General features: G+C 46.2%; 2 protein-coding genes across 6 annotated transcripts; both read right to left on the bottom strand.

The window, feature by feature from the left end:
• Positions 1-4,244: 4,244 nt before the first annotated feature.
• Positions 4,245-5,477, bottom strand: LOC133897773 (uncharacterized). The gene has a single exon (XM_062338595.1). The coding sequence runs from the start codon at positions 5,057-5,059 to the stop codon at positions 4,448-4,450; it is 612 nt and encodes a 203-aa protein (XP_062194579.1). The 5' UTR covers positions 5,060-5,477; the 3' UTR covers positions 4,245-4,447.
• A 2,446-nt stretch (positions 5,478-7,923) lies between these two features.
• LOC133897321 (heat stress transcription factor B-2c-like) lies at positions 7,924-12,090 on the bottom strand. Of its 5 annotated transcripts, none has more exons than XM_062338015.1 (3): positions 11,540-11,804; positions 10,531-11,427; positions 7,924-8,267 (listed from the first exon to the last, which is right to left on the bottom strand). In XM_062338015.1, exons 1-3 carry the CDS (start codon positions 11,653-11,655, stop codon positions 8,198-8,200), a joined length of 1,083 nt encoding a protein of 360 aa, XP_062193999.1. In that variant the 5' UTR covers positions 11,656-11,804; the 3' UTR covers positions 7,924-8,197. The 5 variants fall into 5 exon arrangements, 4 of the variants coding, with proteins under 4 accessions (XP_062193999.1, XP_062193995.1, XP_062193996.1 ...); XM_062338011.1 differs by having other exon boundaries at positions 7,934-8,267; positions 10,531-11,435; positions 11,540-12,088; XR_009905895.1 differs by lacking the exon at positions 7,924-8,267 and adding an exon at positions 8,312-8,692 and having other exon boundaries at positions 11,540-12,090.
• Between the last annotated feature and the right edge of the window lie 2,397 nt (positions 12,091-14,487).

The raw sequence follows: 14,487 nt of genomic DNA, 5'->3' as shown, positions 1-14,487 counted from the left end.
GAGTCAAAAGAAAGACGGAGAGAGAGGGAGAAGAGGACTTAATTCGCTGTCAGCCGTGGTGTGGCGAGAGAAGGAGGCCGGAAAATGCTGTGGAAAAAAGCGGATGGCACGGCGGCAAGAGAGGGAGCCGGATTGGAGGCCAGAAAAGGAGGGCGATCGTGACGTGACGGGGACTTCTCACGGGCGATGCCTTGGCTGGCTTTCAACAGGACGCGCCCCCCGCGCGCGCTGCGGCAGATGGGGATCGGACGGGCGCGGGCGGAGTAAATGAGGGGGCGGCCGGGCGGCGGTGGGGGTGGGATTTTTCTGGCGCGATCGTCCGGGGAGGCAGCTCGTTCGCGGCTGGCGAGGTGGTGGGAGGGAGTAAATGCCGCGCGGAAGCAGCAGGCAAGGGTACGGGCGCACGGCCCCGCGCCCAACCAGCGCACGGTGCGCGTGCCGAGAGAACGAGGCGAGGCGGGCGCTCCTGGCGCAGCGGCACGGGTGAGGTGGGGCTACCAGCTGTGGATGTACGTCGTGCGGCTGCTACACCACTGTTGTTTGGTTCGGTGCGGCCAGGTAAGGGTGTGCAGATTATGCTGTACGTTTATTTATATATTTTTGGTCGATGGTTTTAAGTGCAGAAACTTTGTGGCTCCAAGACAACCGGGGAAGGGAAGGGAAGGGATACGTACGGATATTCATGCAGTGCAAACAAATCATTTAGTGAGGAGGTATGAACATCGATTCCCGTCCGTCCGATCCTCCTAGCGAAGGCAGCTATTTCTTCTATCCGGTCTGTATTGATTTTTGATGGACCACATACAGGTTTTCTATAACACCATCATGTGGGCTGGTGAGAGCAAAAGTTATCTTATCAGATCAATAGAGGAGAATTAATATTTACATCTTTGTATTAAATGATTTGTTTTCATAAAAAATCCCCCTGCATCCACTAGTATTTTGTTTTTTTTAATGCATGCACTAGCAATTAAAAGTAGGAAAAAATGTAAAAAAAAAAACCCAAAGTCACTTGGATTTTGATTTTCCCTTTCATTGAAAAAAAAAACCCCAAAAATTTAGCTTTGTTGCAAAAAAATCCTCCAAAAATTCAAAAAAAAATCACAATAAAATTCTAAAAAAAACTAGAGATAATTCTAAGACATTATGTGAACTTTTTTTCAAAATAATATCCTTTGCATCATATTTCATGGAGAGAAAGTTTAGAAAAAAATAAAAACGTGCAGCTCATTTATTAACTTTTTCATGTCTACAATTGTTTTATCTACACAAATAATTGTTTAAGTAAACTAATAAAAGTGGTTTCACTAATTTTATGGGTGTTATGAATTAGTTATGAATTAATCTATCTGCAACACATTTACTCAATCATGCACGTTACAATAACTATTTCAAGATGATGAGGACATCCCTTCTATTGATGCAACCATGTCTATTGCACAGCAGTGATCAATGACTCAAGCTCGAGCACGTCGAATCAATTATCAGGTAAAGTCATTCCTTACTGTCCAAACAAGTTCCTCTCCGAATGGGGTACTACTAAAGCCTTGTGATGATTTTCTTATGCTTAGAAACTTGAAAGATGAACTAGCTGGACACAAGAGTAACCAAGGTAAAACAAGAAGATGATCGGACCAAATATCCAGACTACACGTTTGGACTTCCAGGCATCACTACTTTTGATTTGTCCGTAATTCTCTGCTCCGGAAGGTGATTGAGGCCCATGAGAACTTGTTGGAAAGATCTCACCATCTACTTTCATATGGATCTAACACCAGCATCAGATTCCATCAAAGCTGCTCAGAATCGGCGAAAGAACATTCAAACCTCCAGCTATAGGCCTTGGTCCTTGTATCCCGTAGAGCCCACTAGGGGCTCATTCTAAGTTAGGGTTTCTCCCCCCCCCCCTCACGCCTCCTGGCTGCCTCCTATGTATAAATAGCTCCAGCAGCCATCAGGAAGAAGGTTGGGTTTTGTTTAGATGCAAGATAACTTCATCTTCTTCCTTGTAAACGCGTGTGTCAGCTAGACCACCTGTTTTACTCAATTAAGAATCCCAACTTCGTGTGTATCGATTTCATCCTTGGCAAGGCCTGTGCACTGTTTGCTTGTCAACTTGTTTTTGCTTGTTCTTCGATTTGCTAGCAGGTTCAAGGTTATTCTTGGCACGGTAAGAACAGTAACAAATCGGAGTCGATGTAACTATCGCTAAGGCGCAGTGCCCCTGTTGGTCGTTGTAGTCGGGTAGCACAACGTCGAATCCACCCCAAATCAAGTTATCCCCTCTCACCGAAAGGTCAGGACCAGCCCCTGCCTTATCACAAGATTTCATGTATTTTTAGAAGATAGAGGATCATGTAAGAAGACAAAAAATTGGTTTCATGATTTTTAGATTAGTAAATAATTAACTATGCATTTAACTCGAATTAATAAATGAGTTACATGTTTTTCTTTTTTTCCAAACTTACTCCACATGAAATATGATGCAAATGATATTATTTTTTAAAAAAATTCATGCAAGGTCTTATAATTGTCTCTAGTTTTTTAAAAAAAAATTATTTTTTTTTGAATTTTTAGAGGTGTTTTTGCAATCAAACCGAACCTTTGAGAGGTTTTTTCAATAAAACAACTTGTAGGGATGAAAGTCAAAACCAAATAACTTTTTAAAGGTTTTTGTATTTTTCTCTTAAAAGTATCCAGAGAAGATATGCCACATGCATTCATAATTAGGGCTATCAATAACTCCTTTCAGCGCAGAGTGCTCCGCCTCCGATGACCCTGGGCCTGGAGTGCTATCAATAACTCCTCCATTGGTAGCCTTTCAAGGGCTTGTCGTTGGTGTGCGTTCCAGAGACGAGACTCGTTAGGCCACTCTCAATGCATCATCGTGCGGTTCGTTCCGGTCAGCTCAGCTAGCCAGCGTATCATCAAGGAATCAGGATTGAAGACTTGAGAGTATTATTTAGAGCTCTTTCTCATCTAAATTTTTTTAAACGATTATTCGGAAAAAATAATATGTGACTAAAAGTAATTGTTTAAGATAAATTTTATGAAGAAAATGACTTTGTAGTAAAATGAATCAGGGAAAACTGACTTTGTTAATTTCTAGCATCTAATTCATTTTAGGGATTAATTCTCATGAAATTACTTTAAAAACTAAAAACTGCAAAATATTGTTTAACAGTACTCTCACTGATTTTACTCTATGGACTATTCTAGGAACTCTGTCAAACAACATCAGCATATAATTTATTTTAGAGATTAACTCTCCAGAATCACTCTAAAATCTAAAAATTAAAAATTATTATTTAATAGAGTTCTTATTAATTTCACTCTATGAGCTGATCTAATAACTTTGTCAAACAGTCCTGAAGAGTAGCTTGTATTGGGGTACGCACGTCAGAAGAACTCTGAACTCTCAAATCTTCAGATGTGTTTGTTGCCCTACTTATCTACTAACCACTAGTAGCTTGTATTGGGGTACGCACGTCAGAAGAACTCTGAACTCTCAAATCTTCAGATGTGTTTGTTGCCCTACTTATCTACTAACCACAGTAGTATTCAGAACCTTGTATAAATCCAACGGAAAGTGAGCATGCCAAGAGCTGAGTTGATTGACTGGACCTCCCATGCATTTCGCCCTGGTAGGCCAGAGCAGTTTCTGAGTCCTACCTGTAACATGCATTTGGGTTTGGCTGCCACGGATTTCTGTATCTGGAAACATATTTGTACTCTGCAACAGCTGCAGCTGCCCTTGAATCAGAACAATGACGTGTAGACTTCACGTAGTTATGTGCAAATTTCAGGATTGTTTCAGGGATGTATTTCAGTGTATCTGACGTTTATGGAATGAAGATGAAATTCATCTCAACAAAAATCCACAGATCGGTCAAAAAGAAAACGTATCTAGCGTTGATTTTGATTCGAGACCATGTGTTAACGCAAGAGCATCCAATTCCAACAAGCGGGAGCAGTGAAATCACAGGCCAATTTCTTTTTGGTCCAACAGTCAAATTCCATGTGAGCCATACTAGATTGAGAAACGTAGTAATCCACACATCATGTAACTACTTGGGCACAAATTTAAATGCATATTTTTTTTAAAAAAGCTATATACATCCTAAACGTCTCAACGGCCGGTTTGTTTTAAATAAAACTATATACATACTAAACGTCTCGACGTCTTAGTAGTGTAGACATCAAAAATTATAATTCCATTATCTTTCAAAAAGAACTAGCAGCATACACAAAAACAGAAAAGAAGGCAGCGACATTGTTTCAACAAGAGTTGTTATTTCGTTCAATTCATCGAATCATCCAATGCACAAACAAATTCAGACGATCCTGGAACCTTTTGATCCGAGCATAGCAATTAGCTCAAGAACATCCTACTGCAAGATCAAATAGACAATGCAACCCTGAAACTAACATTGGATCGAGTATTGATCTATACACAGCCCTTGCCGTCGGCATGCCCGGTCGCAGAGAACCCGACGGGGTACCCTATCACCACACCAGCCGCCGGCTTCTCTTGATCCGCGGCGACACCGCAGCACGAACCACTCATGCCGGGGCTAGAGTCCACGGCCTTGTGGGTCGCCGGCAGAGGCGCTTTCGCAGGCGGCACCCCGCCCTCGCCTCCGTCCAGCCTCTTGACGGTGATGTTCACGATGCCGTTGCGGCGGCGCAGCCCCCGTCCGGTGTCGAACAGCCGGTAGCTGAGACAATGCAGGTGCCCCAGCTGGCCCACGGTGAAGTCCTCGACCGGGACGCGCGCCGCCGCCACCGACTCCACCCGGTCGCCGGACTGGCTCCGGCAGATCTCCACGTCCAGCCCTCGCGCGCCCGCCGGCAGCGCCACACGCACGGCCTCGGCCCAGTACGGGTAGCCGTTGCAGTCGGCGTCCTCGTCGACGCTGGTGCGCGCGAACGACGACGCGATGTGGACCACGGCGTAGGCGCCGCACCCCAGGGCGCGGCCGGAACGGACCAGGATAGACTCACCGGACACGACGGTCACCTCGAGGGTCGTCGGCGTTGTGATCCCCTTGTGCGCCATGGCTCCGGCCTCGACGACGAAAGACTAGATCACAGTTCTCGGTGTGCACGCGAAGGAGAGGACGGCGCATGAGCCACGAGTTATATGGAGGCATTGATCGAGTCGGATCTCCGTTTCATTCGGCGTTCGGAATTGCCATTGTGATGCACGGTCATGGAAGTTTCTACAGAGGATAAGCGTGTGGCGTATCGTGCAGAACCATACCTTACCTTATTCGGTCGTTGCACAATTTGGCAGAATTTATGTCGAAGCTTTCCAATCTACTCACGCAATTGCCTCGACGGGGAAAGTCGTAAAATAAAACCAGTGCATTGTTGACATATCTCTTATACTATTTAAAAAGCATGCTTTCTTCTCGCGATCTCTGCCTTCACGTCCTACCTTCCCCCTCCACTCCCTCTGTTCAGCGCTGACATGTGGGCCCTTCCTACGCCCTGCCTCTGCTCCTCCCGAGCCCCCTCCCCCCGTTTCGATCCCCTGGCCTCGCACCGTGCCATCCAACCGCGCCGCCTCCCCTAGCCACGCCCCCGCTCGCGCGCACGCCTCCGCCTCGCCGCCTACCACGCCAGCACCCTTCTTCCCTCCTTTGTTGCCTCATCATCCTCCGCTTCGTGGGCCTAGCTCAGACCACGCTACTCTCTAGCCGTCGCCACCAACTTGGCTCGAGCCAGCGTTAGAGGAGGGGAGTGCCGCAAGAAGTGCATGATCAAGAACTGAGAGTCCGCCATGCGCTCACGCGTGCATAAGCCGGCCACAGCTCAAGAGGGAGTTGCAACTCCTGCAAGAGGATAATGAGCAGGTACACCATGGAAGCTGCACAAACCCTCCTGCTCACACATCCATGATACATATCCACCTCCCCACGTGTGGTCAGTAATGGACCGTGTTTCTGGGATCTCAAGGTTGGGGTTACCGGATTTCTTGGTCAGATTGTGCGATTGTATCATTGGAATTTGGGAATTAGGGTTTCGAGTTAAGGTGGTGGTTCGTGTTTAGGGATTGGCTACATATGATTTTGTGGATGCGGTTTATTTGGAATATCTTTTGTGTGAAATTGAGGAAAGGTGGGTAATTGGTGACATTTGATCTCTCTATGAAATTTGTTTCGTTTGGGGTCAGGCTCCATCTGATTCGCAAAATTGCATTCTATTGTGTGCTTTTCTTCGGTTCGTATTTGCTCTATTCTAGCTCCAGGGTCAAGTAAAATGTAGATCAACAATTTCCTGCGCTGCTACAGAGGAAGGGGAGTGGAGGGTGCGGTGGTTAGCCGCAGCACCGGTGGATGCTCCGGCAGCTGCATGGTGGTGGTACGACAGGGAGGGGGAGGGGCGACGCTAGAGGAGGCGGCAGAGGAGGGGGTGATGGATGAAGAAGTTGGAGGAGGCGTTAGAGAAAGGGGACGACGGGTGAAGACGCCGGAGGAGAGGATGACGACAGGGTCACCAGTTCTGCTAACGCACGGCGATAGCAGGCTGGAGTATTTTCCTATCGCAATTTGCATGGTCTGAAGCATTAGTAATCTTGATTGTTTAGTGAATCTAAGGAATTGAGTGTGCTCCACCCTGCTACAGTACTACTCTGTTTGTGATATTTCAGTCCCAAGTAGATGATCAATGAATATTTGTGACATGATCTTCAAATACATTAAGACAATGTTGAGAAGAAATTTGTTCCAATTCCATACTGAAAATGTTTAGAGTTGAATGAATAATTCACATGCATCTTAGAATTTAATTGGTCTGATGGTTGTCACTAGCATCTTGAGTGTAATGGCATCTGATGGTTGTCATTTTAATTTAGGATTTTTGGGAATATAGATATAAAATTCAGCTTTTGGGGGTTAGGAGCATTGTTTGCTACATGTTTAGTTTTTTTAAGATGAATATATCCAGATAGCACAGTTCTTAACTGAGTCTTCTCAGTACGTTTGATTGTGTTGCTTAAATTTCATTCATTTGCTAACCCTAGCAATTTCATTTAAATAAACAGTATGCTTCAATTGCCATTTCACATATTTATTTCTGCTGATAGCATTTTCATATTTCTCTATATCCAACAGTAAAAGTAATATATAATATTTACAGTGATCTCTCTTGATTTGTTCTTCACATTCTATCCTTTACAATGCAATTCTGTTAATTTTCGTGCATTTTTTAATTTAGTTTCCATGTATTGTGGACCTTATGGTTGATTCGAAGGAGTTGTGACCAAACTCCATAAATACTTTAGCATGATGCATTTTATGTGACTGTGCAGAGAGACTGCCGACTCTTGCTGTCCAATAGGTGTTTATGGATATATGATGACAATCGGTAAGGGAGTTTGGATCAGTTTCCCATCAAATTTTGTATTTCATATATGTAATGGGTTCGCTTATAAGTTATTACAGGGTTTCGCGTATTTTAGAGTTGGCTGGTATGATGATGACCCATACCATGACATATATTGAAATCGTCTTTCAGGTGAGGGTTTTCCCCTTATGCCAAGTTCAGTTGTATGATGTTATATTGGTTAGTTATTTTACATGTGTTTCACTCAGTCAACAATTTTTTTACCCACTGCCGTTGGGTCATTTGTTTGAAGGGTGCTTACAACGACAACACCTTTTAACAAATAAAGATAACTCCATTGTATCTGATAGAATACCAATAACTTTTCAAATGTTGTTACAACAAGTGCAACATGAACTGACAATAGCTCATAAGTTATCGTGCGTAAATATTATCATGTGTAAATTTTCAGCTCATGTGCGGCTGTAACGCACAGGCATAATTCTAATAAGTATAGAATTGACATTTCCCTAAAAAAGAATTAACATTATAAGTATCAAATCGCCCGTTTATATAAAAAAAATCATGGAGCAAACATGGTGGGCAGAGAGTAAACCACCTTAATTAACTACCCAAGCAAGGCTTGATTCTCGAGAGTGGGGTAGTTTGGATGAATGCAGCTTCTATTTATATTCTGCTAATACCAGTTCAATAAATACCGTATTTTCTAAACTACATGTTTGGAATTAGATACAAATTTACCACACGAAACTTCGGTTTGGTATGGACATGTACCAAATTGTTTTGGTACAGTATGGGTAAATACTATATTTACCTGTTTAGTGCACAATAACACCTTCCTTTGTTTTCAAATAGACATGCCACGCACCAACATAGTTGCAAAGTGATCGACAAGTAAAACTATGCACCAATTGGGCCTACAAGGAAAATTTACCCAAGGATGTTGCAAAGCATTAGTTCAAAAGAGTAAAGTTAAAAATACGATGGTCTGTCAACGAACTGAAATGGAGGTTCGGAATGTTTTTGTGATCAAAATTTTCTGGGTCTGGAATCGAAAAGCTCCACAATTCTTCCCACGATTCCAGGGGACCCACCGGCCAGGCAAATGAAATGATGGCAACGGAGAACAATAGAGAAAGGCGAACGCGTCCCTATCTGAAGTACCATGCAGCATCCAAACCTCACCTCAAGGAATCGAGACCAAATTAAAGCGCGCCTTCTAGTTGGCAATGACGTCTGCAGGTTTACAAACCTGCCATTTGACTCGTACCAAACTTTTGGTGAACACGCGGTTCCAAGAACCACCCGTGCAAATCACGGTTGCTCGTATATGCAAATGCTCCTAGCATAGGCAAAAATCCAAAATTAGACAATATACGTGACCGTATTTACCGAAATAGACAACATGTTAACGTATTTACAATTTTAGCATCCGTATTCGGCACACCGTGTGTCGAATATGGCACTGTAGCTCATATTCGGCACACGGTGTGCCGAAAATGACACTGTAGCATAATTTTCGGCACACCGTGTGCCGAAAATGGACTGTAGCACAGTATTTCGGCACACGGTGTGCCGAATATGGACTGTAGCACAGTATTTCGGCACACGGTGTGCCGAAATACGGTGCCTACCGCGTGTGAACAGTAACAACAGTGCATTTGAATTTCGTTTTTCCTCTTTTTCTAAACGGTGGTCTTCTGTTACTCCAAAAATGTTAAAACTTTTTTTACATATTCCATAATCCATGTGCAACCCATTTTAATTTGATTCACCAAAAAATCCTTTGTATATTTAAAACTAAAATTATTCAAAAAAAACTACTTTTATAAATTGTAATAATTTTTAGTGTCTCAAATAAACTCCCAAAAATCTAGAAAAATTCACTAATATTCTTATTATGTGATGAACTAATTTCTAAAATTATTTTCAGCTCTAGTTTATATGATGAAAAAATGAGTTACTTTGTAATGCTTCATTTACATGAAATGATAAAAATACATATAAATGAAGCATTACAAAAGAACTCACTTTTTCATCATATAAAATAGGGCTAAAAATAATTTTAGAAATTAGTCCATCACATAATAAGAATACTAGTGAATTTTTCTAAATTTTTGGGAATTTATTTGAGACACTAAAAATTATTACAAGTTATAAAAGTAGTGTTTTTTAAAGAATTTTAGTTTTAAATATACAAAGGATTTTTCGGTGAATCCAACTAAAATGGGTTGCACATGGATTATGAAATATGTAAAAAAAGTTTTAACATTTTTGGAGTAACAGAAGACCACCGTTTTGGAAAAGAGGAAAAGCGAAATTCAAACGCACTGCTGTTACTGTTCACGCGCGGTATTGTTCATTTTCGGAGTGTGGTGCGCCGAAAATGGACTGTAGCACCGTATTTCGGCACACGGTGTGCCGAAATATAGTGCTACAGTCATTTTCGGCACATCGTGTGCCGAAATACTGTGCTACAGTCCATTTTTGGCACACGGTGTGACGAAAATTATGCTACAGTGTCATTTTCGGCACACCGTGTGCCGAATATGAGCTACAGTGCCATATTCGACACACGGTGTGCCGAATACGGATGCTAAAATTGTAAATACGCTAACATGTTGTCTATTTCGGTAAATACGATCGCGTATATTGTCTAATTTTAGATTTTGGCCCCTAGCATACAAAAATTAAACAATCACCAACACGAGCAAACCCACCAGATTGTACAATGAAACAGGTGAGATGAGAATAGAGCAAACAACACACTAGATATGCACTTCTTATCTCCACGGTCGACAGTAGGAATGCAATTAGGTAATTAATGGATAGTTATAAGTCATCATTTAATTCACTTTTTTCTTAGCTTAGTTAGGTGAAAGAGAATCTTTAGGTCGTTTTTTTAAGTTTTGCGTCACTCTTGCATCCCTGATCATCAGGGGCGACATGATTGTTGATAGACTCTGGTCGCTGATTTTATACACAAGCATCAGGAAAATGAAGTACAAATTACAACAACAGGGAGGATTTAACAATCCCCAACAAGCAAAGCAAAAAACAAATAAAAAAAACTCCATTATTAGCTCCCTAGCAATGATAATTAGCTTGTTATAGTATACGATAATTGATTGACTAATTAACTCACGCTAGAAGCTTCTACAGGCTGGGCGGCTGACTCACCTGGAGTTGGACCCGTCTTGGTCGGACCCGGACCCGGACCCGGCCCTGGAGTCCCGCCCGTTACAGGCCCGCGTCGAGTGGTACAGGGGCGTGGGCCGGTATATGGGCCACGGGTGCTGGTCCGGCGACGGCTCCTCGCTGCCTGAATGCGGATCCGACGCCTCCGGCTTTACCTCCGCGCCGCCGCCGTGGTCCGTCGGGTCCTCGCCACCGCCGTCGCCGTCGTCGTCGCGCGTCCGCTTCAGGCCGATGGAGACGCCGAACAGCCTCGCGGCAGGGTCGGGCTCCCCGCCGGCGGCCGCGGTGGCCAGGGCCGGGCACGAGGGCATCAGTTCGAGTATCGCCGGGGGCAGGGGTAGCGGAGGGTGCACGGCGTCCGAGGACTCGCCGGAGCAGTTGACGACGGAGGACAGCGCCGCGGAGGCGTCGAGCTGCATGGAGGAGGCGTACTTGGACATGAGGAGGAGGATGTTGTTGCAGAGCTTCTTCATCTGCCCGAGCTCGCGGGTAAGCCGCGCGTTCTCGCGGCGGAGACGCTCGTTCTCTTCGCCCATGTCGCCGGACGCGGACCCGCCGCTGCCGCCACCGCCTAGGCCGGAGCCGGAGCCCGACGGCGCCTGCGGGTGGTCCTCCCCGGAGTCGGAGTTGGACGACAGGAGCTGCTCGTCGGAGGAGAGCGCCGGCGAGCCCGGGAGTGCCACCGGCAGCGCCATGGGAATCGGTGCCGCGGCCACCGTCACGGCCCCAGATGCCGCCGCCGCTGCGGCAGTCGCCAGCCCCGCCGCCGGCGAGGCCGGAGCCGGCACCACCTTCCGGCGGTGTATGTCGCAGAGCAGGCGCTTCTCGCCCCGGCGGAAGCAGTCGTTGGCGAACTCCCACCGGTCCGGCACGATTTTCCTAAATCCCTACGTCACAACCAAGCAAATCTAAGAACACAACTGCCATGAGGCTCCAGACCAAGCCCCAAGCCCCCAACACGATCGAGGAATCTAGTCAAGCGAGCACGTACGTAGGTGTTGAGCTGACGCACGAAGCTGGAGAAGTTGTTGTGCTTGAAGTACTTGGGGAGGAGGTCGCGCGCGAACTCCGCCGGCCGCCACACCACGAACGTCGAGCCGTCCTCATTCCAGGAGATCACGTCGTCCACCGCCGGGTCGTCCACCAGCTGGTACGTCTTCGTCAGGAACGGCGTCGGCAGCGACCTCTGCCCCGCCGCCTCTGGCACCGCCGGCGCCGGGACAGGCGCAGGAGCAGGGGGGCCACTGGCCGCGGCCTCCGCGGCGGCGGTTTCCTGCTCGGCCATCTGGACACCGCCGCCGCCCGGCCGGATCTGAGCCAGAGAAACTGTAGCTTCCAGATGCGGGAAAGGCCGCCTCGCGTTGGGTGGAAGGTACGGAAGAAGAAGTCTTCTGGAAGCTTCGATTACGGATTAGGAATTTTTTTTATACTCCAATGGGAGGAGGACGACGAAAACGAAAGAGAGAAAAAAAAATGGTGGGAAAGGCAGCACGAGAAAAAAAAACCCGACCCGCTTTGTGAGCCGGACCACGACAAAAACCACCCGTACCGAGGGAAAGCTAGCCAGGCGGGTGGGCCCGGCCGCTATTTTTGAGCCGTCAGATCCACCTCCTGTGTGGTGCAGACGGCTAGGATCGAAGATAGAGCAGGATTTGGTTCTCTGCGGGGTGGCGGGCGAGGAAAGGGCGCGAAAGTTCCCTGGATTTTCCTTCTGGAAGGTTCAGGTAGGCGCGAGGATGGGCTAGGTGGATGGGACACGTATCGACCGTAGGGCCACGGATGATGGGTGGGATAAGATATTTATCTGATATATTATTCTTTCTTTCGGTGTCGTGTAGCCAACTTTGAAGTTGAAGCATTTCAAAAAGAAACATAGAAATATTTGTCAATGAAAAAGTGCAGATGTAACACGATTTATATTACTTCTCCGAGCTCATTTTATACATAGTACAAGCCGTTCAGCTGTTAACCGAAGCAACCAAAAAGCTCTGAAGTACGACGCGAGTTTAGTCATATGCTCCCTGCAGTCTTTGCGTCTTTTCCCTCCGGTGATGCAGAGACTGGCATAGAGTCTTTGGTCATGGCGTCTACTATCTGTTGATGAGTAGGCACATGAAGGACTCGTAGTCGGCCGATGGCAACTTGTTCGCGTACAAAATAAATATCGAGCTTGACTTGTTTTTGTGCAGCCATGGGAACATGGAGCTCGTGAAGCATGTTGCGGATCTAAGTAGCACTTAGCCATGCGTTGCAACACCCCTGTACTCAGCTCAACGGATGTACGGGAGACGGTCGGTTGCCGTTTAGACGATCAGGAGATTACAGAAGAAGACGCAGAAGCTAGAAGTCAACTGACGTGTATTTAGGCACCCAGTTCAATTCGCATCAGAATAGACGACAAGTGAGGACGGCATCGAAGTCTTGAGCTGAAGCCCGTCATACAGAGTTTGATACGCTTGGCAAGGGGTCAATACACATCCTTAGGTGCACGCATACGTAAGGGGTCAATGCACATCCTTAGGTGCATGCATATGCAAGCAAGCTGGTTGCACGATGTAGGTGAGATCAAACCATGCCAAGGTAAGGTACTGCAGTGCACCCACAATGATGTGGTATAATGAAGGATCATCTACTGGAACACCTGAAGAAGAAGAAATCTTGGGTCTGGTGTCGACCAGAGTAGAAGATAGCATGCAATTCAGCATGCAGGCACGCTCAAGGATTTCGATGGCGTACTGCTGTTGGTTGAGAAATAATCCAGCACCAGCGCACTGGATCTTGATCCCGAGGAAGAAATTCAAGGGACCGAGATCCTTCATCGCGAATGTCATTCAACGCGAAGGGGTTGGTGTAGCCGAGCATCGTAGGGGCAACCTGCATCGACAAAGCCTTAGGGGGCACGGTGACGGGACGAGTCCCGAGGATGCCGACGCTTGGCGGGTGTGGTGTCAAAAGGTGCCAAGTATGGACCACGCCAATCCAGGGGTTGACATCGGGAACCCATGTTGGTGGCAGAGCATGCGTGTCGCGGGTGTTGCTTGAAGAGGAGCAGCCTCAACTGGTTGTGAGGTGGCGCAGAAGAAGCGGACGGGGGCGCCGGCGATGATGAAGAGGAAGTAGCGGCAAGGAGTGTCATGGATGCCTTCATCTTGACAGTGTGAGCGATCATGTTCTCTTCTTGAAGCAGATAGGATTGAGCACAAAGAAAGTTCATGGGTGGAACCTACGCAGTGATTGTCGAGATGGTGTGACTGAACTTTTAGTTAAAGCTATGTAGCATGTTGATGACAAGGGCTTGATCAGTCATAGGGACGCCGACGTCACACAAGGTGTCGGTGAGAATCTTGAGACGGTCGTAATACTCTGTGACGGACATGGTGCCCTGGAAGAGGCTATAGAACTCCTATTGCACATACATGACGCGTTGCATGGAGTTGTCAAGGAAGAGGCCAGAGTCTAAACGTAGCAGGCGGTGTCGAATGGCTTGATGATCATGCCCAGAATCTCAAGAGTGACCATAACGTATAGCCACGAGACGATGCACTGATCAATCTGGATCCATTCTGTGTCACCAATCATCTGTTGAGTGTCGATGCCGTTGACGTGTGCCAAAACGAAAAATTGTACTCATGCATATCTACATGCGATTTGATGATGAGTTGGACAGCAGAATTGGCAAGAGGAGCAGAGGCGAAAGGATTGGTGGCAGCAGAAGATGTAGAGGAAGGACTCTACGCCATTGTTGGGGAAGCAACGGAAGCACTAGGATCGGAGGGTAATTGATACCATGAAAGAGTGCAGATGCAACACGATTTGTATTACTTTTCATAGCTCATTTTATACATAGTACAAGACGTTCAGTTGTTAACCGAAGCAACCAAAAATCCCTGCATGCAAGCAGGTGCGGTGCATGGTGACTGAAGTACGACGCGCGTTTAA

The sequence above is a fragment of the Phragmites australis genome, chromosome 17 (genome assembly GCF_958298935.1).
Source record: "Phragmites australis chromosome 17, lpPhrAust1.1, whole genome shotgun sequence".
In the NCBI taxonomy this organism is placed as follows: domain Eukaryota; kingdom Viridiplantae; phylum Streptophyta; class Magnoliopsida; order Poales; family Poaceae; genus Phragmites; species Phragmites australis.
This window is presented reverse-complemented; position numbering and strand designations above follow the sequence as displayed.